The sequence below is a fragment of the Chelonoidis abingdonii genome, chromosome 3 (genome assembly GCF_003597395.2).
Source record: "Chelonoidis abingdonii isolate Lonesome George chromosome 3, CheloAbing_2.0, whole genome shotgun sequence".
Classification (NCBI taxonomy): domain Eukaryota; kingdom Metazoa; phylum Chordata; order Testudines; family Testudinidae; genus Chelonoidis; species Chelonoidis abingdonii.
Window position 1 is genome coordinate 595965 of NC_133771.1, and position 15291 is coordinate 611255.

Genomic DNA, 15291 nt, shown 5'->3' on the forward strand with positions numbered 1-15291 from the left:
CCCACACTGCCCCCTGCAGGTTTTCTTCCGTCCTATTCCCCCCACACACACTGCCCCCCCATCCTATTCCCCCCCACACAATGCCCCCTGCAGGTTCCCTTCCATCCTATTCTCCCCACACACACTGCCCCCTGCAGGTTCCCCTCTGTCTTGTCCCCACACTGCCCCCTGCAGGTTCCCCTCTGTCTTGTCCCCACACTGCCCCCTGCAGGTTCCCCTCCGTCTTGTCCTCCCTACACTGCCCCCTGCAGGTTCCCCTCTGTCCTGTACCCCCACACACACACTGCCTCCTGCAGGTTCCCCTCTGTCCTGTCCCCCCACACACACACTGCCCCCTGCAGGTTCCCTTCCGTCCTATTCCCCCCACACACACTGCCCCCTGCAGATTCCCTTCTGTCCTGTCCCCTCCACACACTACCCCCTGCAGGTTCCCCTCTGTCCTATTCCCCCCCACACAATGCCCCCTGCAGGTTCCCCTCTGTCCTATTCCCCCCCACACACACTGCCCCCTGCAGGTTCCCCTCGCTCCTGCAGGTTCCCCTTTTTCCCACACTCCCCTGTGTCCCTACTGTCCCCTAGTCACCCTCAGCCCCATTTCCCCCTACCGCCCTTAAGGCACTTCCAGTCCTACCCCCGTCTCCTTTTGCCTGTCTCCATCCCTTCCCTCCCGGAGTGCTCTCAGTCCTGTCCCTGCCTGCAGTTTTCTACTGCCTTTCCCCCAGGCACCTCCGTCCCTCCCCTCGCAGCCTCCTGCCATGGGCTGGGATATCTGTCTGCCCTCCCCTCCAGGTGCCACAAGGCCCTGCTCCTCACCCCAGCTGGGTCGCTCCTTGTCCCTGTCACTGCAGCTGCAGTGGGACCCCTGCCAGGCCCCTGTGCTCCACTCTGGGCACCTCCAGCTGGGTTTGGCTGCCAACAAAGTCTGCTTCTGCCTGGCAGGTCGGAGGAGTATGTGGACCAGTGCTATAAGGAGTATTTGAAGAATCAGGGCAAAGTGGATTCGGTAAGAATGTTTTTGTCTGGGGGTGGGCAGGGGGCCAGGGTCGTTCTGTGCCCAAGGGGCCCTCCCATGGGGCTGGGTGAGGGGGCAGGGCCATTCTGTGCTGGGGGTGGTGCATTGTGTGGGGGTCTGGGTGTTAATGTGCAGGGCAGTGTGATGCGTGTGGCTGGGTGCCCGTGCTGGAGGGCGGGGGGGGAGGGCTGGACACCCATGCTAGGGGGCAGGGGCATTGGGTGCCCGTGCTGGGGGGTGGAAGTGGGGGTTGGGTGCTCGTGCTCAGGGGCGGTGGGGGAGTGCTGAACCCCCGTGCTGGGGAGTGGTGGGGGAGAGCTGGGTGCCCGTGCTGGCAGGTGGTGGGGGAGGGCTGGATGCCCGTGCTGGGGAAGGGGGCTGGGCGCCCACGCTGGGGAGTGGTGGGGGGTTGGGCGCCCACGCCGGGAGGCACCTGCCCTGCTCAGTCCATTCTCAGGGTGTTGTGGCTCTCTCCTGTTCCACAGCTAGTGGGAGTGGATGTCATGGCTGCCCTGGACATGTATGCAGAGCGGGAGCAGTGGGAGAAGTGCCTGGAGACTGCGGCCAAGCAGGTACCACTCCAGCCCTGGGCACCATGCTCGCAGCTCTGCCACTGCTGCGCAGGCCAGGTTGAATGCCAGGGCCCAGGCTCTGCGGGGCGAGAACGAGAGTAAGGGGGAGGAGTGGGGCAGATAGGACAGTTGGGAATATAGAGTTTGCCTCACGAAATTGAGCCTGAGACAGCCCCCAGGGAAGTGCCAGAGCCTGGCGGCAGCAGCATGAAATAATCAGAGCCCCACATTGATCTCATTCCAGTCTCTAACAGGTAGAGATTGGCCTAAGCCCTTATGCAGGAGGTGTAACGTCTGTCAGAATGTGTGTTATCATTAGTGACCACAGCTCCGTGGTGCTTGTGAGCCACAGAATGTCTGATCTACACAAAAATGAGGACGTTAATTAAACAGAAATTAAAAGGTACAGTGCTAAAAATTAAATCCCTGGAAGCTGCATGGAAACTTTTTAAAGACACCATATTCGAGGCTCAACTTAAATGTGTGCCCCAAATTAACAAACATAGTAAGAGAACCAAAAAAGTGCCACTGTGCTAAACAACAAAGTAAAAGAAGCAGTGAGAGACAAAAAGGCCTCCTTTAAAAGTGGAAGTTAAATCCTAGTGAGGAAAATAGAAAGGAGCATAAACTCTGGCAAATGAAGTGTAAAAATATAATTAGAAAGGCCAAAAAAGAATTTGAAAAACAGCTCACCAAAGATTCAAAGTAATACCAAAAAAAATAAAAAAATTAAGTACGTCAGAAGCAGGAAGCTTGCTAAACAACCAGTGGGGCAACTGGATGATCGAGATGCTAGAGGAGCACTCAAGGATGACAAGGCCGTTGCAGAAAAGCTAAATGGATTCTTTGCATCAGTCTTCATGGCTGAGGATGTTAGGGAGATTCCCAAACCTGAGCCATTCTTTTTAGGTGACAAATCTGAGGAACTGTCCTAGATTGACATGTCATTAGAGAGGTTTTTGGAACAAATTAATAAAACTAAACAGTAGTAAGTCACCAGGAGCAGATGGTATCACTCAAGAGTTCTGAAGGAAAATGTGAAATTGCAGAACTCTTAACTGTAGATTGTAACCTATAATTTAAATCAGCTTCTGTACCAAATAACTGGAGGATAGCAAATGTGATGCTAATTTTTAAAAATGGGTCCAAAGGTGATCCCAGCAATTGCAGGCCTGACTTCAGTAACAGGCAAACTGGTTTAAACTATAGTAAAGATCAAAATGGTCAGACACAGAGTTGCACATGATTTGTTGGGGAAGAGTCAACATGGTTTTGTAAAGGGAAATCATGCCTCACCAATCTACTAGAATTCTTTGAGGGGTTCAACAAGCATGTGGGCAAGGGGGATTCAGTGGCTATAGTGTGCTTAAGTTTTCAGAAAGCCTTGACAAAGTCCCTCACTAAAGGTTCTTAAGCAAAGTAAGCTGTCCTGGGATAAGAGGGAAGGTCCTCGCATGGATTGGCAATTGGTTAAAAAACAGGAAACAAAGGGTAGAAATAAATGGTGTTTTCAGAATGGAGAGAGGTAAATAGTGGTGGTCCCCAGTGCTCTGAACTGGGACCAGTCCTAGTCAACATATCCATAAATGATCTGGGAAAAAGGGTAAACGGTGATGTGGCAAAATTTGCAGATGATACAAAACTACTCAGGATAGTTAAGTCCCAGGCAGACTGTGAAGAGCAACAAAGGGATCTCACAAAACTGGGTGACTGGGCAAGAAAATGACAGGAGAAATTCAATGTTGATAAATGCAAAGTAATGCACATTTGAAAACATAATCCCAACTATACATATAAAATGATGGGGTCTAAATTAACTGTTTTCATTCAAGAAAGACACCTTGGAGTCATTATGGATAGTTCTCTGAAAACATCCACTCAATGTGCAGCAGCAGTCAAAAAAGTGAACAGAATGTTGGGAACCATTAGAAAAGATAGAAAATATCATATTGCCTCTATATAAATCCATGGTACGCCCACATAGAATCATAGCAGATTAGGGTTGGAAGAGACCTCAGGAGGTCATCTAGTCCGACCCCCTGCTCAAAACAGGACCAACCCCAGCTAAATCATCCCAGCCAGGGCTTTGTCAAGCCTGACCTTAAAAACCTCCAAGGATGGAGATTCCACCACCTCCCTAGGTAACCCATTCCAATGCTTCAACACTCTTGTAGTGAAATAGTGTTTCCTAATATCCAGCCTAAACCCCCCGCCCCCACAGCAACTTGAGACCATTGCTCCTTGTTCTGTCATCTGCCACCACTGAAAACAGCCGAGCTGCATCCTCTTTGGAACCCCACTTCAGGCAGTTGAAGGCTGCTATCAAATCCTCCCTTATTTTTCTCTTCTGCAGACTAAATAACCCCAGTTTCCTAAGCCTCTCCTGGTAAGTCATGTGCTCCAGCCCCCTGATGATTTTCATTGCCCTCCGCTGGGCTCTTTCCAATTTGTACATATCCTTTCTGTAGTGGGGGACCCAAAACTGGACGCAGTACTCCAGGTGAGGCCTCGCCAATGCTGAATAGAGAGGAATGATCACATCCCTCGATCTGCTGGCAATGCCCCTACTTATACAGCCCAAAATGCCGTTAGCCTTCTTGGCAACAAGGGCACACTGCCGACTCATATACAGTTCTCATCCACTGTAATTCCCAGGTCCTTTTCTGCAGAACTGCCGCTTAGCCAGTCAGTCCCCAGCCTGTAGCAGTGCATGGGACTCTTCCGTCCTAAGAGACAAAACTGCCAGATGAATTTACTCAGATTTTCGTTTCCATCCAAGCAAGGATTTCTCTATTGTACTTAAGGAGGGCAAAAAATAAAACAAGAAAAGCCATGTGCATGTTGCAAGTGCTTTGGAGGACAGGATTAAAATTCAAAATGATCTGGACAAACTGGAGAAATGGTCTGAAGTAAATAGGATGAAATTTAACAAGGACAAATGCATCCGTCCTTAGCGGTTTTAAAGGTCAGGCTTGGCAAAGCCCTGGCTGGGATAATTTAATTGGGGATAGGTCCTGCTTTGAGCAGGGGGTTGGACTAGATACCTCCTGAGGTCCCTTCCAGCCCAGATATTCTATGATTCTGTGACATGATGAAAAACTTAGCATTACACAAAATCATTGCAGTCCATAATAAGTGGATCAAAAGCTGTTTACATGGTAGATTGCCAGGAGTGGCTGAATAGGAAATCTTTGTCTAACGGGGGTGTTTCTAGTAGGGTCCAGGAGCGCTCTGTTCTCTGTCCAGTGCTGTTCTATATCCAGATCAGTGGCCTGACAGAAAATATCAAATCACTGCTGGTAAAATGCCGAGGTGACACCCAAATGAGTGGAGGAGTAAATCATGAGATGGTGAGTAAGTTCTACGGAGGATCTGCATCTAAAGCCTGGCCCAGCCATTGCTTCCTCTCTCTGTCCCTGCTCCAGAATTATAAGGTCCTGCACAAGTATGTCGCTCTGTACGCAACCCACCTCATCCGGGACGGCAGCTATGACAAAGCACTGAGTCTGTATGTCCAGCATGGAGCTCCTGCCAACCTGCAGGTAAAGGAGACGTTCAGTGCAGCCCTGGGATCCTCTCCAGCCCTGGCCCCTAGGCTGGGGCCTTGTGCTCTGGCCATGCCGCTCTCTCTCTGGGCCATGTCTGTCGGGAAGGTGGTATAGGACCCAGCTCTGCACCCACAGGGGCCCCCCCACACTGGGTCTGCGGCCACTTCCCGCTCCCTCTGCCTCCTGTGCAGAGGAGATGGGGAGGAGGCTGAGGATCTACCCCACGTGTGCTGCATTTGGGACAGGCCAAGGTCCTGCCAGGTGCCACTTTGTCTTGTTCTTTCCTGGGAGACTCTGGGCTGTAGAGAGAGGCCTGGGGAGGAGCCTGCATTGCCAGGGGGCAGTTCTGGGACCACTGTTCCCTGCATACCGACTGGACACATCACTGCAGGATCTGCGCGTGGGGAGCTGCTGGGACCTCCTGCCTGTGTTTGCTTGTGCGGCGGGAGAGACTGGGGCTCCCCTCAGCTCTCACCTGATGCCCAGGATATGTGGCTTCCCCCCTCATGCAGAATTTCAACATCTACAAGCGTCTCTTTGTGGAGATGGTGAACGCACCCGGCATGAACAGCGCTGAGGCCTATCCCAGCTGGGCCGACCTGCGTGACGTCCTCTTCAACCTAGTGAGTGCAACCGCGCTGCCCCTGCTGGCGAGATCCCTACCCGCAGCAGAGTTCAGAGTTCTGCCCCCAGCACTGCTCAGCGCCCATGGCTCCCGCTGCCCCCCACTGCTCAGTGTCTCAGCTCCCTTTGCCCCTTCCAACCCCTTGCAGCTCTGTTTAGCATCCACTGCTTCCCTACCCACCCCCTGGCCTGCCCTGCATGCTCTGTGGCCTGGATGCCACGGGCCCCACGTGCTCACATGCTCCCTCTCTCTGTAGTGTGAGAACCTGGTGAAGTCGAGCGAAGCAAACACCCCCGCACATGCGGAGTTTGAGACCATGCTGCTGATATCGCACTACTATGCCACTCGCTCCGCCGCGCAGGGTGTGAAGCAGCTGGTAAGGTCTGCCTTGCTCTCTGCTTGGCCTCCATCTCTGGGATCCATGGGCAGGGGGTTCTGGTGGCAAAACACCTGGTTGTGGCCCTCTCCGGTGCATTCAGCCATTGCAGAGGGTGCTGCCTAGGGGAACGTGGGGATGGTGTCCTGGGCCCGCCAGAGCCAGGGGTGGCATTGGGGATCCCTGTTGTGAGAGCACAGAGTGACACACTGCGAGTCAGTGCACGGGAGGAGCCCTATAACAGTTGGGGATCTGGGCGGGGCAGAGAGAGGGCAGGGCTCTCTGGGGCTCAGACACTGGGCGCTGGGGATCTGGGCAGGGCAGAGGGAGGGCAGGGCTCTTGGGGCTCAGACATTGGGCGCTGGGGATCTGGGCAGGGCAGAGGGAGGGCAGGGCTCTTGAGGCTTAGACATTGGGCGCTGGGGATCTGGGCAGGGCTCTTTGGGGATCAGACACTGGGCGCTGGGGATCTGGGCAGGGCAGAGGGAGAGCAGAGCTCTCCGGGGATCCGACACTGGGTCTTGGGGATCTGGGCAGGGCTCTCCAGGGCTCAGACATTGGGCACTGGGGATCTGGGCAGGGCAGAGGGGGGAAGGGCTCTTGAGGCTCAGACATTGGGCGCTGGGGATCTGGGCAGGGCAGAGGGAGGGCAGGGCTCTCCGGGGATCAGACATTGGGCGCTGGGGATCTGGGCAGGGCAGAGGGAGGGCAGGGCTCTCCGGGGATCAGACATTGAGCGCTGGGGATCTGGGCAGGGCAGAGGGAGGTCAGGGATCTCCGGGGATCAGACACTGGGCGCTGGGAATCTGGGCAGGGCAGACGGCGGACAGGGCTCTCTGGGGCTCAGACACCCGGCACTGGGGATCTGGGCAGGGGTCTCTGGAGCTCAGACATTGAGCGCTGGGGATCCGGACTGGGTCACTGTCTCTCATACGTATTGGCTCCGGGTGGCTCTCAAGGCATCTTTGTCCTCAGGATGTCGTGGCAGCCAAGCTCTCCATCTCCCTTCTGCGCCACACTGAGCTCATCCCCGCAGACAAGGCCTTTTATGAAGCTGGCACAGCAGCCAAGGTAAGAGGCAGCCTGATATGCAGGGGCCAGTGGCAGGAGGGCCTGGTCACCTGGCTCCCAGGGGCTCTCTGTCTGCAGTGGGGGAATGGGTCCTTCTCGGGCAGCTTTCCTTTCCTCCCTCCCTCCTGCCTGGTGGGCTCCTGCCCCATCTTCCACCAGCCTCTCAGCAAATGTAACTGTAAATGCCCCTCCTCTGGGAGTTCTCCATGAGCACGTATCCCATGGGGCATGAGGAGAGCATGACTGGCCTGGCAGGGGAGAGTGGGAGGGTTAGGGAGAGAGGGATGGAAATGGGCCCTGGGGGTCAGCGATTCCCCCCTCGTTGTACCCCTGGCTCCCACCCCAATTGGGAAGACCAGGAGGATCTGGCCAGGAAAGCTGCCCTCCTATGCCATCTAGGGTCCTTAATTACCTTGACCAGTCTCCGGCCTGGACCTCCTCTGCCATCACCACATCCTCTGCTATTGCCCTTCCAGCTTCTCCCGCCCCTGCAGAATGTGCAGGGAGGGTGTGATGGGAGGTGGGCTTGGGGCACTAGTGTCATCCCACCAGCCACAGGCTGCGTCTCACGCTCTACCTGCCCCGGGTGGCCCCTGCTGGCGCACTCCAGTATCGGGGTTGTGGGGTGAACATACGCCTCCTGTCTGCCCCTTACTGCATAGCCAGTGCATGACCCACCGGACTGGTGGTGCGTGACACATGGGCTCATGCACATACTCATAAAATACGCTCATGCTGGCAAAACTCCCGGGCTTCAAGCTGAAATAGTGATTTTGTAAATACACTTACTAACTGGGAGGGTCGTGCACCCTCTCGCTGCTTGGAGTGGTTCATGCCCGTGAGTGCCGCGCTCACTTCAGGCTGTCGAAAGCAGGGCAGTTGCCCCATGCTGCTGTATTCTGCAGTTAGCTGTCACCAGCCCAGTAACAAACGTGGACTCTGGAAGCACTAGACGAGCCTTGCCATGGATCCCCAACAGGCCCCTGGGGCCCTCCTGTCTCTGCCACCCAGGCAAGCTGGGCTGTGTGATTCTTTCGTTGCCATACACCAAAGATGAGAAAAGCTTCAGATTGCCATCAGTCCCAAGAGACCAATCACTTACCTCAGGTCAGTTTGTACTTCAGATCTCATACCACCAGCGCTTGTAGCCAGTCCTACAGTAAATGAGCTCAGGGTGTAGTGGCTAGGAAAAGAAATGAGAGTTCTTTACAGGTTAAAGCAGGTACACAACTGAGTTACAGCCTGTTGTTCCAGAAGGTGACAGAGTTGTAGTAATCGGTCAGCACTGAATGTCTTTCAGGTGTAACCTGGGTTGACTCTGGGGATCCCTGCTTTTGTTTCCTGGCTCCAGTCCTGTGAGAGTCCAAACAGCAGTTCACACTGATGGGACCAGCTTTCTTGACAGTAGCACCTTCCTGGGGGTGAGAGGGCTATCAACCCAGTATTTGTATCATGATGCTCCACAATGGTCCATTTAGTTTTGATAGTCCCTCTTGATGGGCAGGGCAACCTCTCCTCCCGCTTGCGTTCACAAGTCCAGAGCAGGCATTTATACCGTTACAAAGCAAAACGTACATATCACCTTACAGCACGGGATACAGGTATTACAAGTCAGATTAATGCAGGCAGCAACTTAGAAGCATTCTATAGAGTCTAACCACCTCCTCACAAGTCTAGCACCTGTCTTCAAGAATACTAGTGTACAGGTAAGCTGGTTTGTTTCCCAGCTGAGAGTTTGTCTGTGCTCAGCTGATGCCTACAGCCTTGGCAAGAACTGGCACCTGCTCTACCAACATCATAGAATCATAGAATATCAGAGTTGGAAGGGACATCAGGAGGCGTCTAGTCCAACCCCCTGCTCAAAGCAGGACCAGCCCCAACTAAATCATCCCAGCTAGGGCTTTGTCAAGGCAGGCCTGAAAAACCTCTAAGGATGGAGATTCCACCACCTCCCTACGTAACCCATTCCAGTGCTTCACCACCCTCCTAGTGAAAACGTTTTTCCTAATATCCAACCTAAACCTCCCCCACTGCAATTTTGAGACCATTGCTCCTTGTTCTGTCATCTGCTATCACTGAGAACAGTCTAGATCCATCCTCTTTGGAACCCCCTTTCAGGTAGTTGAAAGCAGCTATCAAATCCCCCCTCATTCCTTTCTTCTGCAAACCAAACAATCCCAGTTCCCTCAGCCTCTCACAAATCATGTGCCCCAGCCCCCTAATCATTTTCTTTGCCCTCCGCTGGACTCTTTCCAGTTTATCCACATCCTTTCTGTAGTGTGGGGCCCAAAACTGGACACAGTACTCCAGATGTGACCTCACCAGTGCCGAATAGAGGGGAATAATCACTTCCCTCGATCTGCTGGCACTGCTCCTACTAATGCAGCCCAATATGCTGTTCGTCTTCTTTGCAATAAGGACACACTGCTGACTCATATCCAGCTTCTTGTCCACTGGAATCCCCAGGTCCTTTTCTGCAGAACTGTGATTTAGCCAGTCGGTCTCCAGCCTGTAGCAGTGCATGGGATTCTTCCGTCCTAAGTGCAGGACTCTGCGCTTGTCCTTGTTGAACCTCATCAGATTTTTTTTTGGCCCAATCCTCTAATTTGTCTAGGTCACTCTGGACCCTATCCCTATCCTCCAGAGTATCTACGTGTCCCCCTAGTTTAGTGTCCTCTGCAAACTTGCTGAGGGTGCAATTAATCCCATCATCCAGATCACTAATGAAGATGTGAACAAAACCAGCCCCAGGACCAACCCTTGGGGCACTCCGCTTGATACTAGCTGTCTACTAGACATGGAGCCATTGATCACTACCCGTTGAGCCTGACCATCTAGCCAGCTTTCTATCCACTTTATAGTCCATTCATCCAATCCAGATTTTTTTTAACTTACTCGCAAGAATACTGTGGGAGACCGTATGAAAAGCTTTGCTAAAGTCAAGATATATCACATCCACCACTTTCCCCATATCCACAGAGCCAGTTATCTCATCATAGAAGGCAACCAGGTTAGTCAGGCATGACTTGCCCTTGGTGAATCCATGTTGACTGTTCCTGATCACCCTCCAGTGCTTCAAAATGGATTCCTTGAGGACCTGCTCCATGATTTTTCCGGGGACTGTGGTGAGGCTGACCGGTCTGTAGTTCCCTGGATTCTCCTCCTTCCCTTGTTTAAAGATGGGCACTAATATTTGCCTTTTTCCAATAGTCCAGGACCTCCCCCAATCACCACGACTTTTCAAAGTTAATTGTTGTATAGATTAATTGTTGATTGACATCTTATACTGTAGTTGTGGCATCGGCCACTGTTGGAAAACAGGGTACTGGGGTAGATGGACCATTGGTCTGACCTAGTCTGGCCATTCTTATGTTTGTGTGATGGAGTATGCAGACCTTGCACTGGCAGGGAAGGGGTTAAGGAGCTGCTCTGGCCTGGAGTGGCCCTGCCTGAGGAGTTACAAGGAGGGAACTCACCTGAGCTGGGGGCAGACCTGAGACTGGACCAGGTTGTGGAGCTCCGGCCCTGGAGAGAGGCTAGCAGAGCCCCTGCTGTCGCAGAGCAGGGTGTGCAGCCCCTGAACTAAAAGGGGAACAGGCTGAGACTTGCTCTGAACCCCCAGTGAGCCCTGCAGTGCGCAGTGAAGGAAGAGAGCCCAGAGCCTGCAGGGAGCTGGCTCCAGGTTTTTCTTTCCCATTCTTTTGTAGCTTTGTTAGCTGTCTATAGGCTGTTGTGTTTTTCACCTGAGATCCCAAGAGGGAATGGAAAAGCCAAGAGCCCTCGTCCGGCGGTTGAGTGCCAGCCCACTAGAAAGAGACACACTGCAGCACTCACTGGGGTAGGGTATTGGACTTTCACATGCACTCCCCATCGGCTCCCACAAGGGATACTCTGCCACAGCCAGATTAGTGACACCTGGCTCCCTGCCATCGGGAAGCACAGAGTGAGGCTCGATGCTGCTGCCTTGTTGGGGACAATCAGGCAAATTGAGATGGCAGCGAGCTATCTCCTCTACCACCATGCTGCATCTCAGGGGCTGCTATCTGAACGCAGGCACCCACTGCGGTCCTGCCCAACACAGCTGAGTTGTTCTTAGCCACACTGCCTTGCTCCAAGTCTGGCTCTGCATCCCCCCACACCAACCTGCAGGGCGAGACAGTCCCTTGACCACTGGCATCCAGCAGGCAGGGCTGTCTCCTCCTACCAGAGATCCTCAGGGATGAGCCTTCACCACATCTAAGGGGGAACATGTCAGAGCTTCCCTTGACAAAAATCTGGCTTGGCTTGTGACTAGGGTCTGAGGTGCCTGGCATGGGCCCTGCATTATCAGAAACACAAATGAATACAGTTTGTTGGGGAAGAGTCAACAAGGCTTTTGTAAAGGGAAGTCTTGCCTCACCAATCTGCTAGAATTCTCTAAGGGAGTCAACAAGCACTTGGACAAGAGGGATCCATTGGATGTAGAGTATTTGGACTTTCAGAAAGCTTTTGACAAGGTCCCTCACCAAAGGCTCTTAACCAAAGTGAGTTGTCATGGGATAAGAGGGAAGGTTCTCTCATGGGTCAGTAACTGGTTAAAAGACAGGAAACAAAGGGTAGGAATAAATGGTCAGTTTTCAGAATGGAGAGAGGTAAATAGTGGTGTCCTCCAGGGGTCTGTGCTGGGACCAGTCCTATTCAACATATTCATAAATGATCTGAAAAAAGGGGTAAAAAGTGAGGTAGCAAAATTTGCAGATGATACAAAACTACTCAAAGTAGTTAAGTCCCAGGCAGATTGCAAAGAGCTACAAAAGAATCTCTCAAAAATGGGTGACTGGGCAACAAAATGGCAGATGAAATACAATGTTGATCAATGCAAAGTAATGCACATTGGAAAAAATAATCCCAACTGTACATACAAAATGAGTCTAAATGAGCTGTTAGCACTGAGGAAAGAGATCTTGGAGTCACTGTGGATAGTTCTCTGAAAATATTCACTCAGTGTACAGCGGCAGCTAAAAAACGAACAGAATGTTGGGAGCCATTAGAAAAGGGATAGATAATGAGACAGAAAATATCATATTGCCTCTATATAAATCCACGGTATGCCCACATCTTGAATACTGTGTACAGATGTGGTCACCCCATCTCAAAAATACATTGGAATCGGAAAAGTACAGAAAAGGGCAACAAAAATTATTAGGGGGATGAAACAGCGTCCGTATGAGGAGAGATTAGTAAGACTGGTGCTGTTCAGTTTGGAAAAGAAGTGAGTAAGGGGGGGGATATGATAGAGGTCTGTAAAATCATTTCTGGTTTGGAGAAATTGGACAAGGAAGTGTTATTTACTCCTTCTCATAACACATGAACCAGGATCACCACATGAAATTACTAGGCAGCAGATTTAAAACAAACAAAAGGAAGTATTTCTTCACAAAAAGCACTAACAACCTGTGGAACCCCTTGCCGGGGACGTTGTGAAGGCCAAAACTATAACAGGGTTCAAAGAAGAACTAGAGAAGTTCCTGGAGGACAGGTCCATCAGTGGATGCGCAGGGATGGTGTCCCTAGCCTCTGTTTGTTAGAAGCTGGGAATGAGCGACAGGGGATGGATCACTTGGTGACTGCCTCTTCTGTTCATTCCCTCTGGGGCACCTGGCATTGGCCGGTTAGTAGAGAGGATACTGGGCTAGATGGACCCTTGGTCTGACCCAGTATGGCCGTTCTTATGTTTCCACTCCTGTATGTTGACATGGGACATGGCAGCCCCAGGGAGACAAATGGTACGTCAACACTTTTCCAACACCTGCGGCAGTGAGTCTGGGAGCCCAGGTCTACAGACTCAGGCATGGTACAGCACTAAAAACAGCTGTGGAGACAGGTAGGCCTGGGCTGTGAAGTCTGGGGTAGGGTTGAGCTTCGGAGCCTGAGTTCCAGCGCAAGCCAGAACATACAAACAGCTGTCACAGAAACACAGGCCCGGTACTCTGGAACTGCTGTGTATGAAGCCGGACAGGACTCTGGTGTAGCGTGCCTCCCCTCATATTATCACAGGGGCAAGACGACTTTTCAGCTATGGCCTTTCTGGGTCTGACCTCAGAGCATTCAGCACCCCTGTTCTCACCCTGCGCTTCCTGCACCTGGACGGGACCCCTGGGAAAGCCAGAAGGGCCCTGCCCGCTAGCTTTGCAGTCAGCCATGACTCTCAATCAGCATGTAAAACAGAAGGTTTATTAGTCGCCAGGAACATTGCTCAGAACAGAGCTTGTTAGCACTGAAAGCAGGACTATTCTGTAAAGTCCACCTTGCCGGGGGGGATCCAGGGCCTGGTGCCCTGGACCCCCCCCCCAAGTCCCAAACAGGAGACTGACTGGCTTCCAGTGGCCCAACCTCCGAATTGCCTGTTGCCCCTCCAGTCTTTATCTTGGGCAAAATGTTACCTGGTTGCATCATCCCCCTCCTGGGTCTCAGGTTCCAAAGGGCACCGTCCATTGCTTACATGCAGGTAGCTGGAGCTGCCTCACCTGCCCCTGAGGATCTCAGCAAAAGTCACACACCCTTAGTCCCAGCACCCTAGACATTGGTGCAGCACACAGGGAAACTGAGGCACACAGTATACATGCTAAAAGTAAGGTTCATATCGGCTCATGTACAACATAACAAGGGGAAAAACCCACTTCATCACAACAGCTGTTTTTAGCGCTGTAGTGCAACGCCTGCGAGCCCAAGTCCTTGGCTCTGAGACTTGCTGCTGTGGCCTTTAGAATGATGTGTTGATGGACCCTGGGTCTGCCCCCGACTCCTCCCAGCCCCCAGCTCTTATCCCCCCCTCACACCTCTCCAGTCTATTGATCTTGAGCCAGGGATTGTTGTCCATCTCCCTCTGGGTCCTTGGTCGCTATGTGTGATGTCCTGGCAGTTGGATTCACCAGTCTCCTCAGCTGCTCCAGCGAGATGGAGACTAAGGCCCAGACAACTGAGAGACACCCACCGTCTGTCTCTTTGCCTGCCCAGAAAGCAAACAGCACTTTTCCACCCACTGGGTAACAATGCAGCTTATGGGGAAACTAAGGCACAAACAGGACTCACAACAATATTACAAAATAGTCCCACTGTCACAGGTGCAGACTCAGCAAGAAACATTCAGTTACTTCTGTTAAAGCACACAGGGTCTGCAATGATGTCTCGCCATTCTCAGTCCTGGTAACCCTGGGAGAGTTTGCCCATGTGCCTGGTCTGAGTGTGTCGTAGCACTTCCGTATTCTGCAGCTTCTTGGGAGCTTCAGCAAGCTCTGAGTTCCCTGAAGGGCCTTGATTTATATCAGTGTCAGATGGGGGGGGGGGGGCCGGCTTTATAACTAGACAGAGGGGAGAGGGACATTCCCTCTCTGGCTAAACGACTAACAGCTAAGTGGAGCTCTTATTTAAACTTGCCATTTTCTATCCCTGGGGGATTGAGATGCCAACTTCATTTTATCTGGGATTCCTTCTTCGATGGTGTCTCCCGTTTAAGTTGAGCATTGCTGCTCTTCCTTTGCCTTGAGCGTCTGCGATAAGCACAGCAGTGGGTAGCTGTGACTCTGGGTGTGTCCCTGGTTCAAGGGCCAGCAGAAGCTGTCATTATTAGTAACATATTCCGGGCATACTTGACATTGGTACGTCTCTGTCATAAACAGATAGCTAAGAGTTAATGTCTCTTTCATCTGTAAAGGGTTAACAGTGACCTGCAACACCTGACCAGAGGACCAATCAGGAGACAAAATATTTTCAAATCTGGGTGGAGGGAAGCTTGGGTGTGTGTCTTTTGTTCTGTCCATGTTCTCTCTGGAGTCTGAGAGGGACCAGACGAAAGCAGATTCCTCCAATCTTTCTAAAACAATCTCTTCTGTTCTAATTCTAGCAAGTATCAGGATGAAGGCGGCTTTAGTCTTTTTAATTGTTTTTTTCTATTTGCAAATGTGTAGTTTGCTGGAAGTATTTTAATTTGTATTGTGCTGGGAGAGGGGGGGGTGAGATTTTCTCTCTAGTGTCTATATGCTGAAAGACCCTGTAATATTCCATCTTGATTATAGAGACAACTTTTATGTTTTTCTTTCTTTTATGAA

General features: G+C 51.9%; 1 protein-coding gene across 2 annotated transcripts in view; it reads left to right on the top strand.

The window, feature by feature from the left end:
- Positions 1-15291, top strand: part of IFT172 (intraflagellar transport 172) — a 139298-nt gene that overhangs the window by 108960 nt on the left and 15047 nt on the right. For both annotated transcript variants that reach the window (XM_075063516.1, XM_075063515.1), the window contains exons 38-43: positions 940-1003; positions 1498-1584; positions 5010-5126; positions 5645-5755; positions 6014-6133; positions 7109-7204. In XM_075063516.1, the coding sequence (XP_074919617.1) occupies positions 940-1003; positions 1498-1584; positions 5010-5126; positions 5645-5755; positions 6014-6133; positions 7109-7204 (595 nt within the window). The remainder of the gene's footprint in view (positions 1-939; positions 1004-1497; positions 1585-5009; positions 5127-5644; positions 5756-6013; positions 6134-7108; positions 7205-15291) is intronic.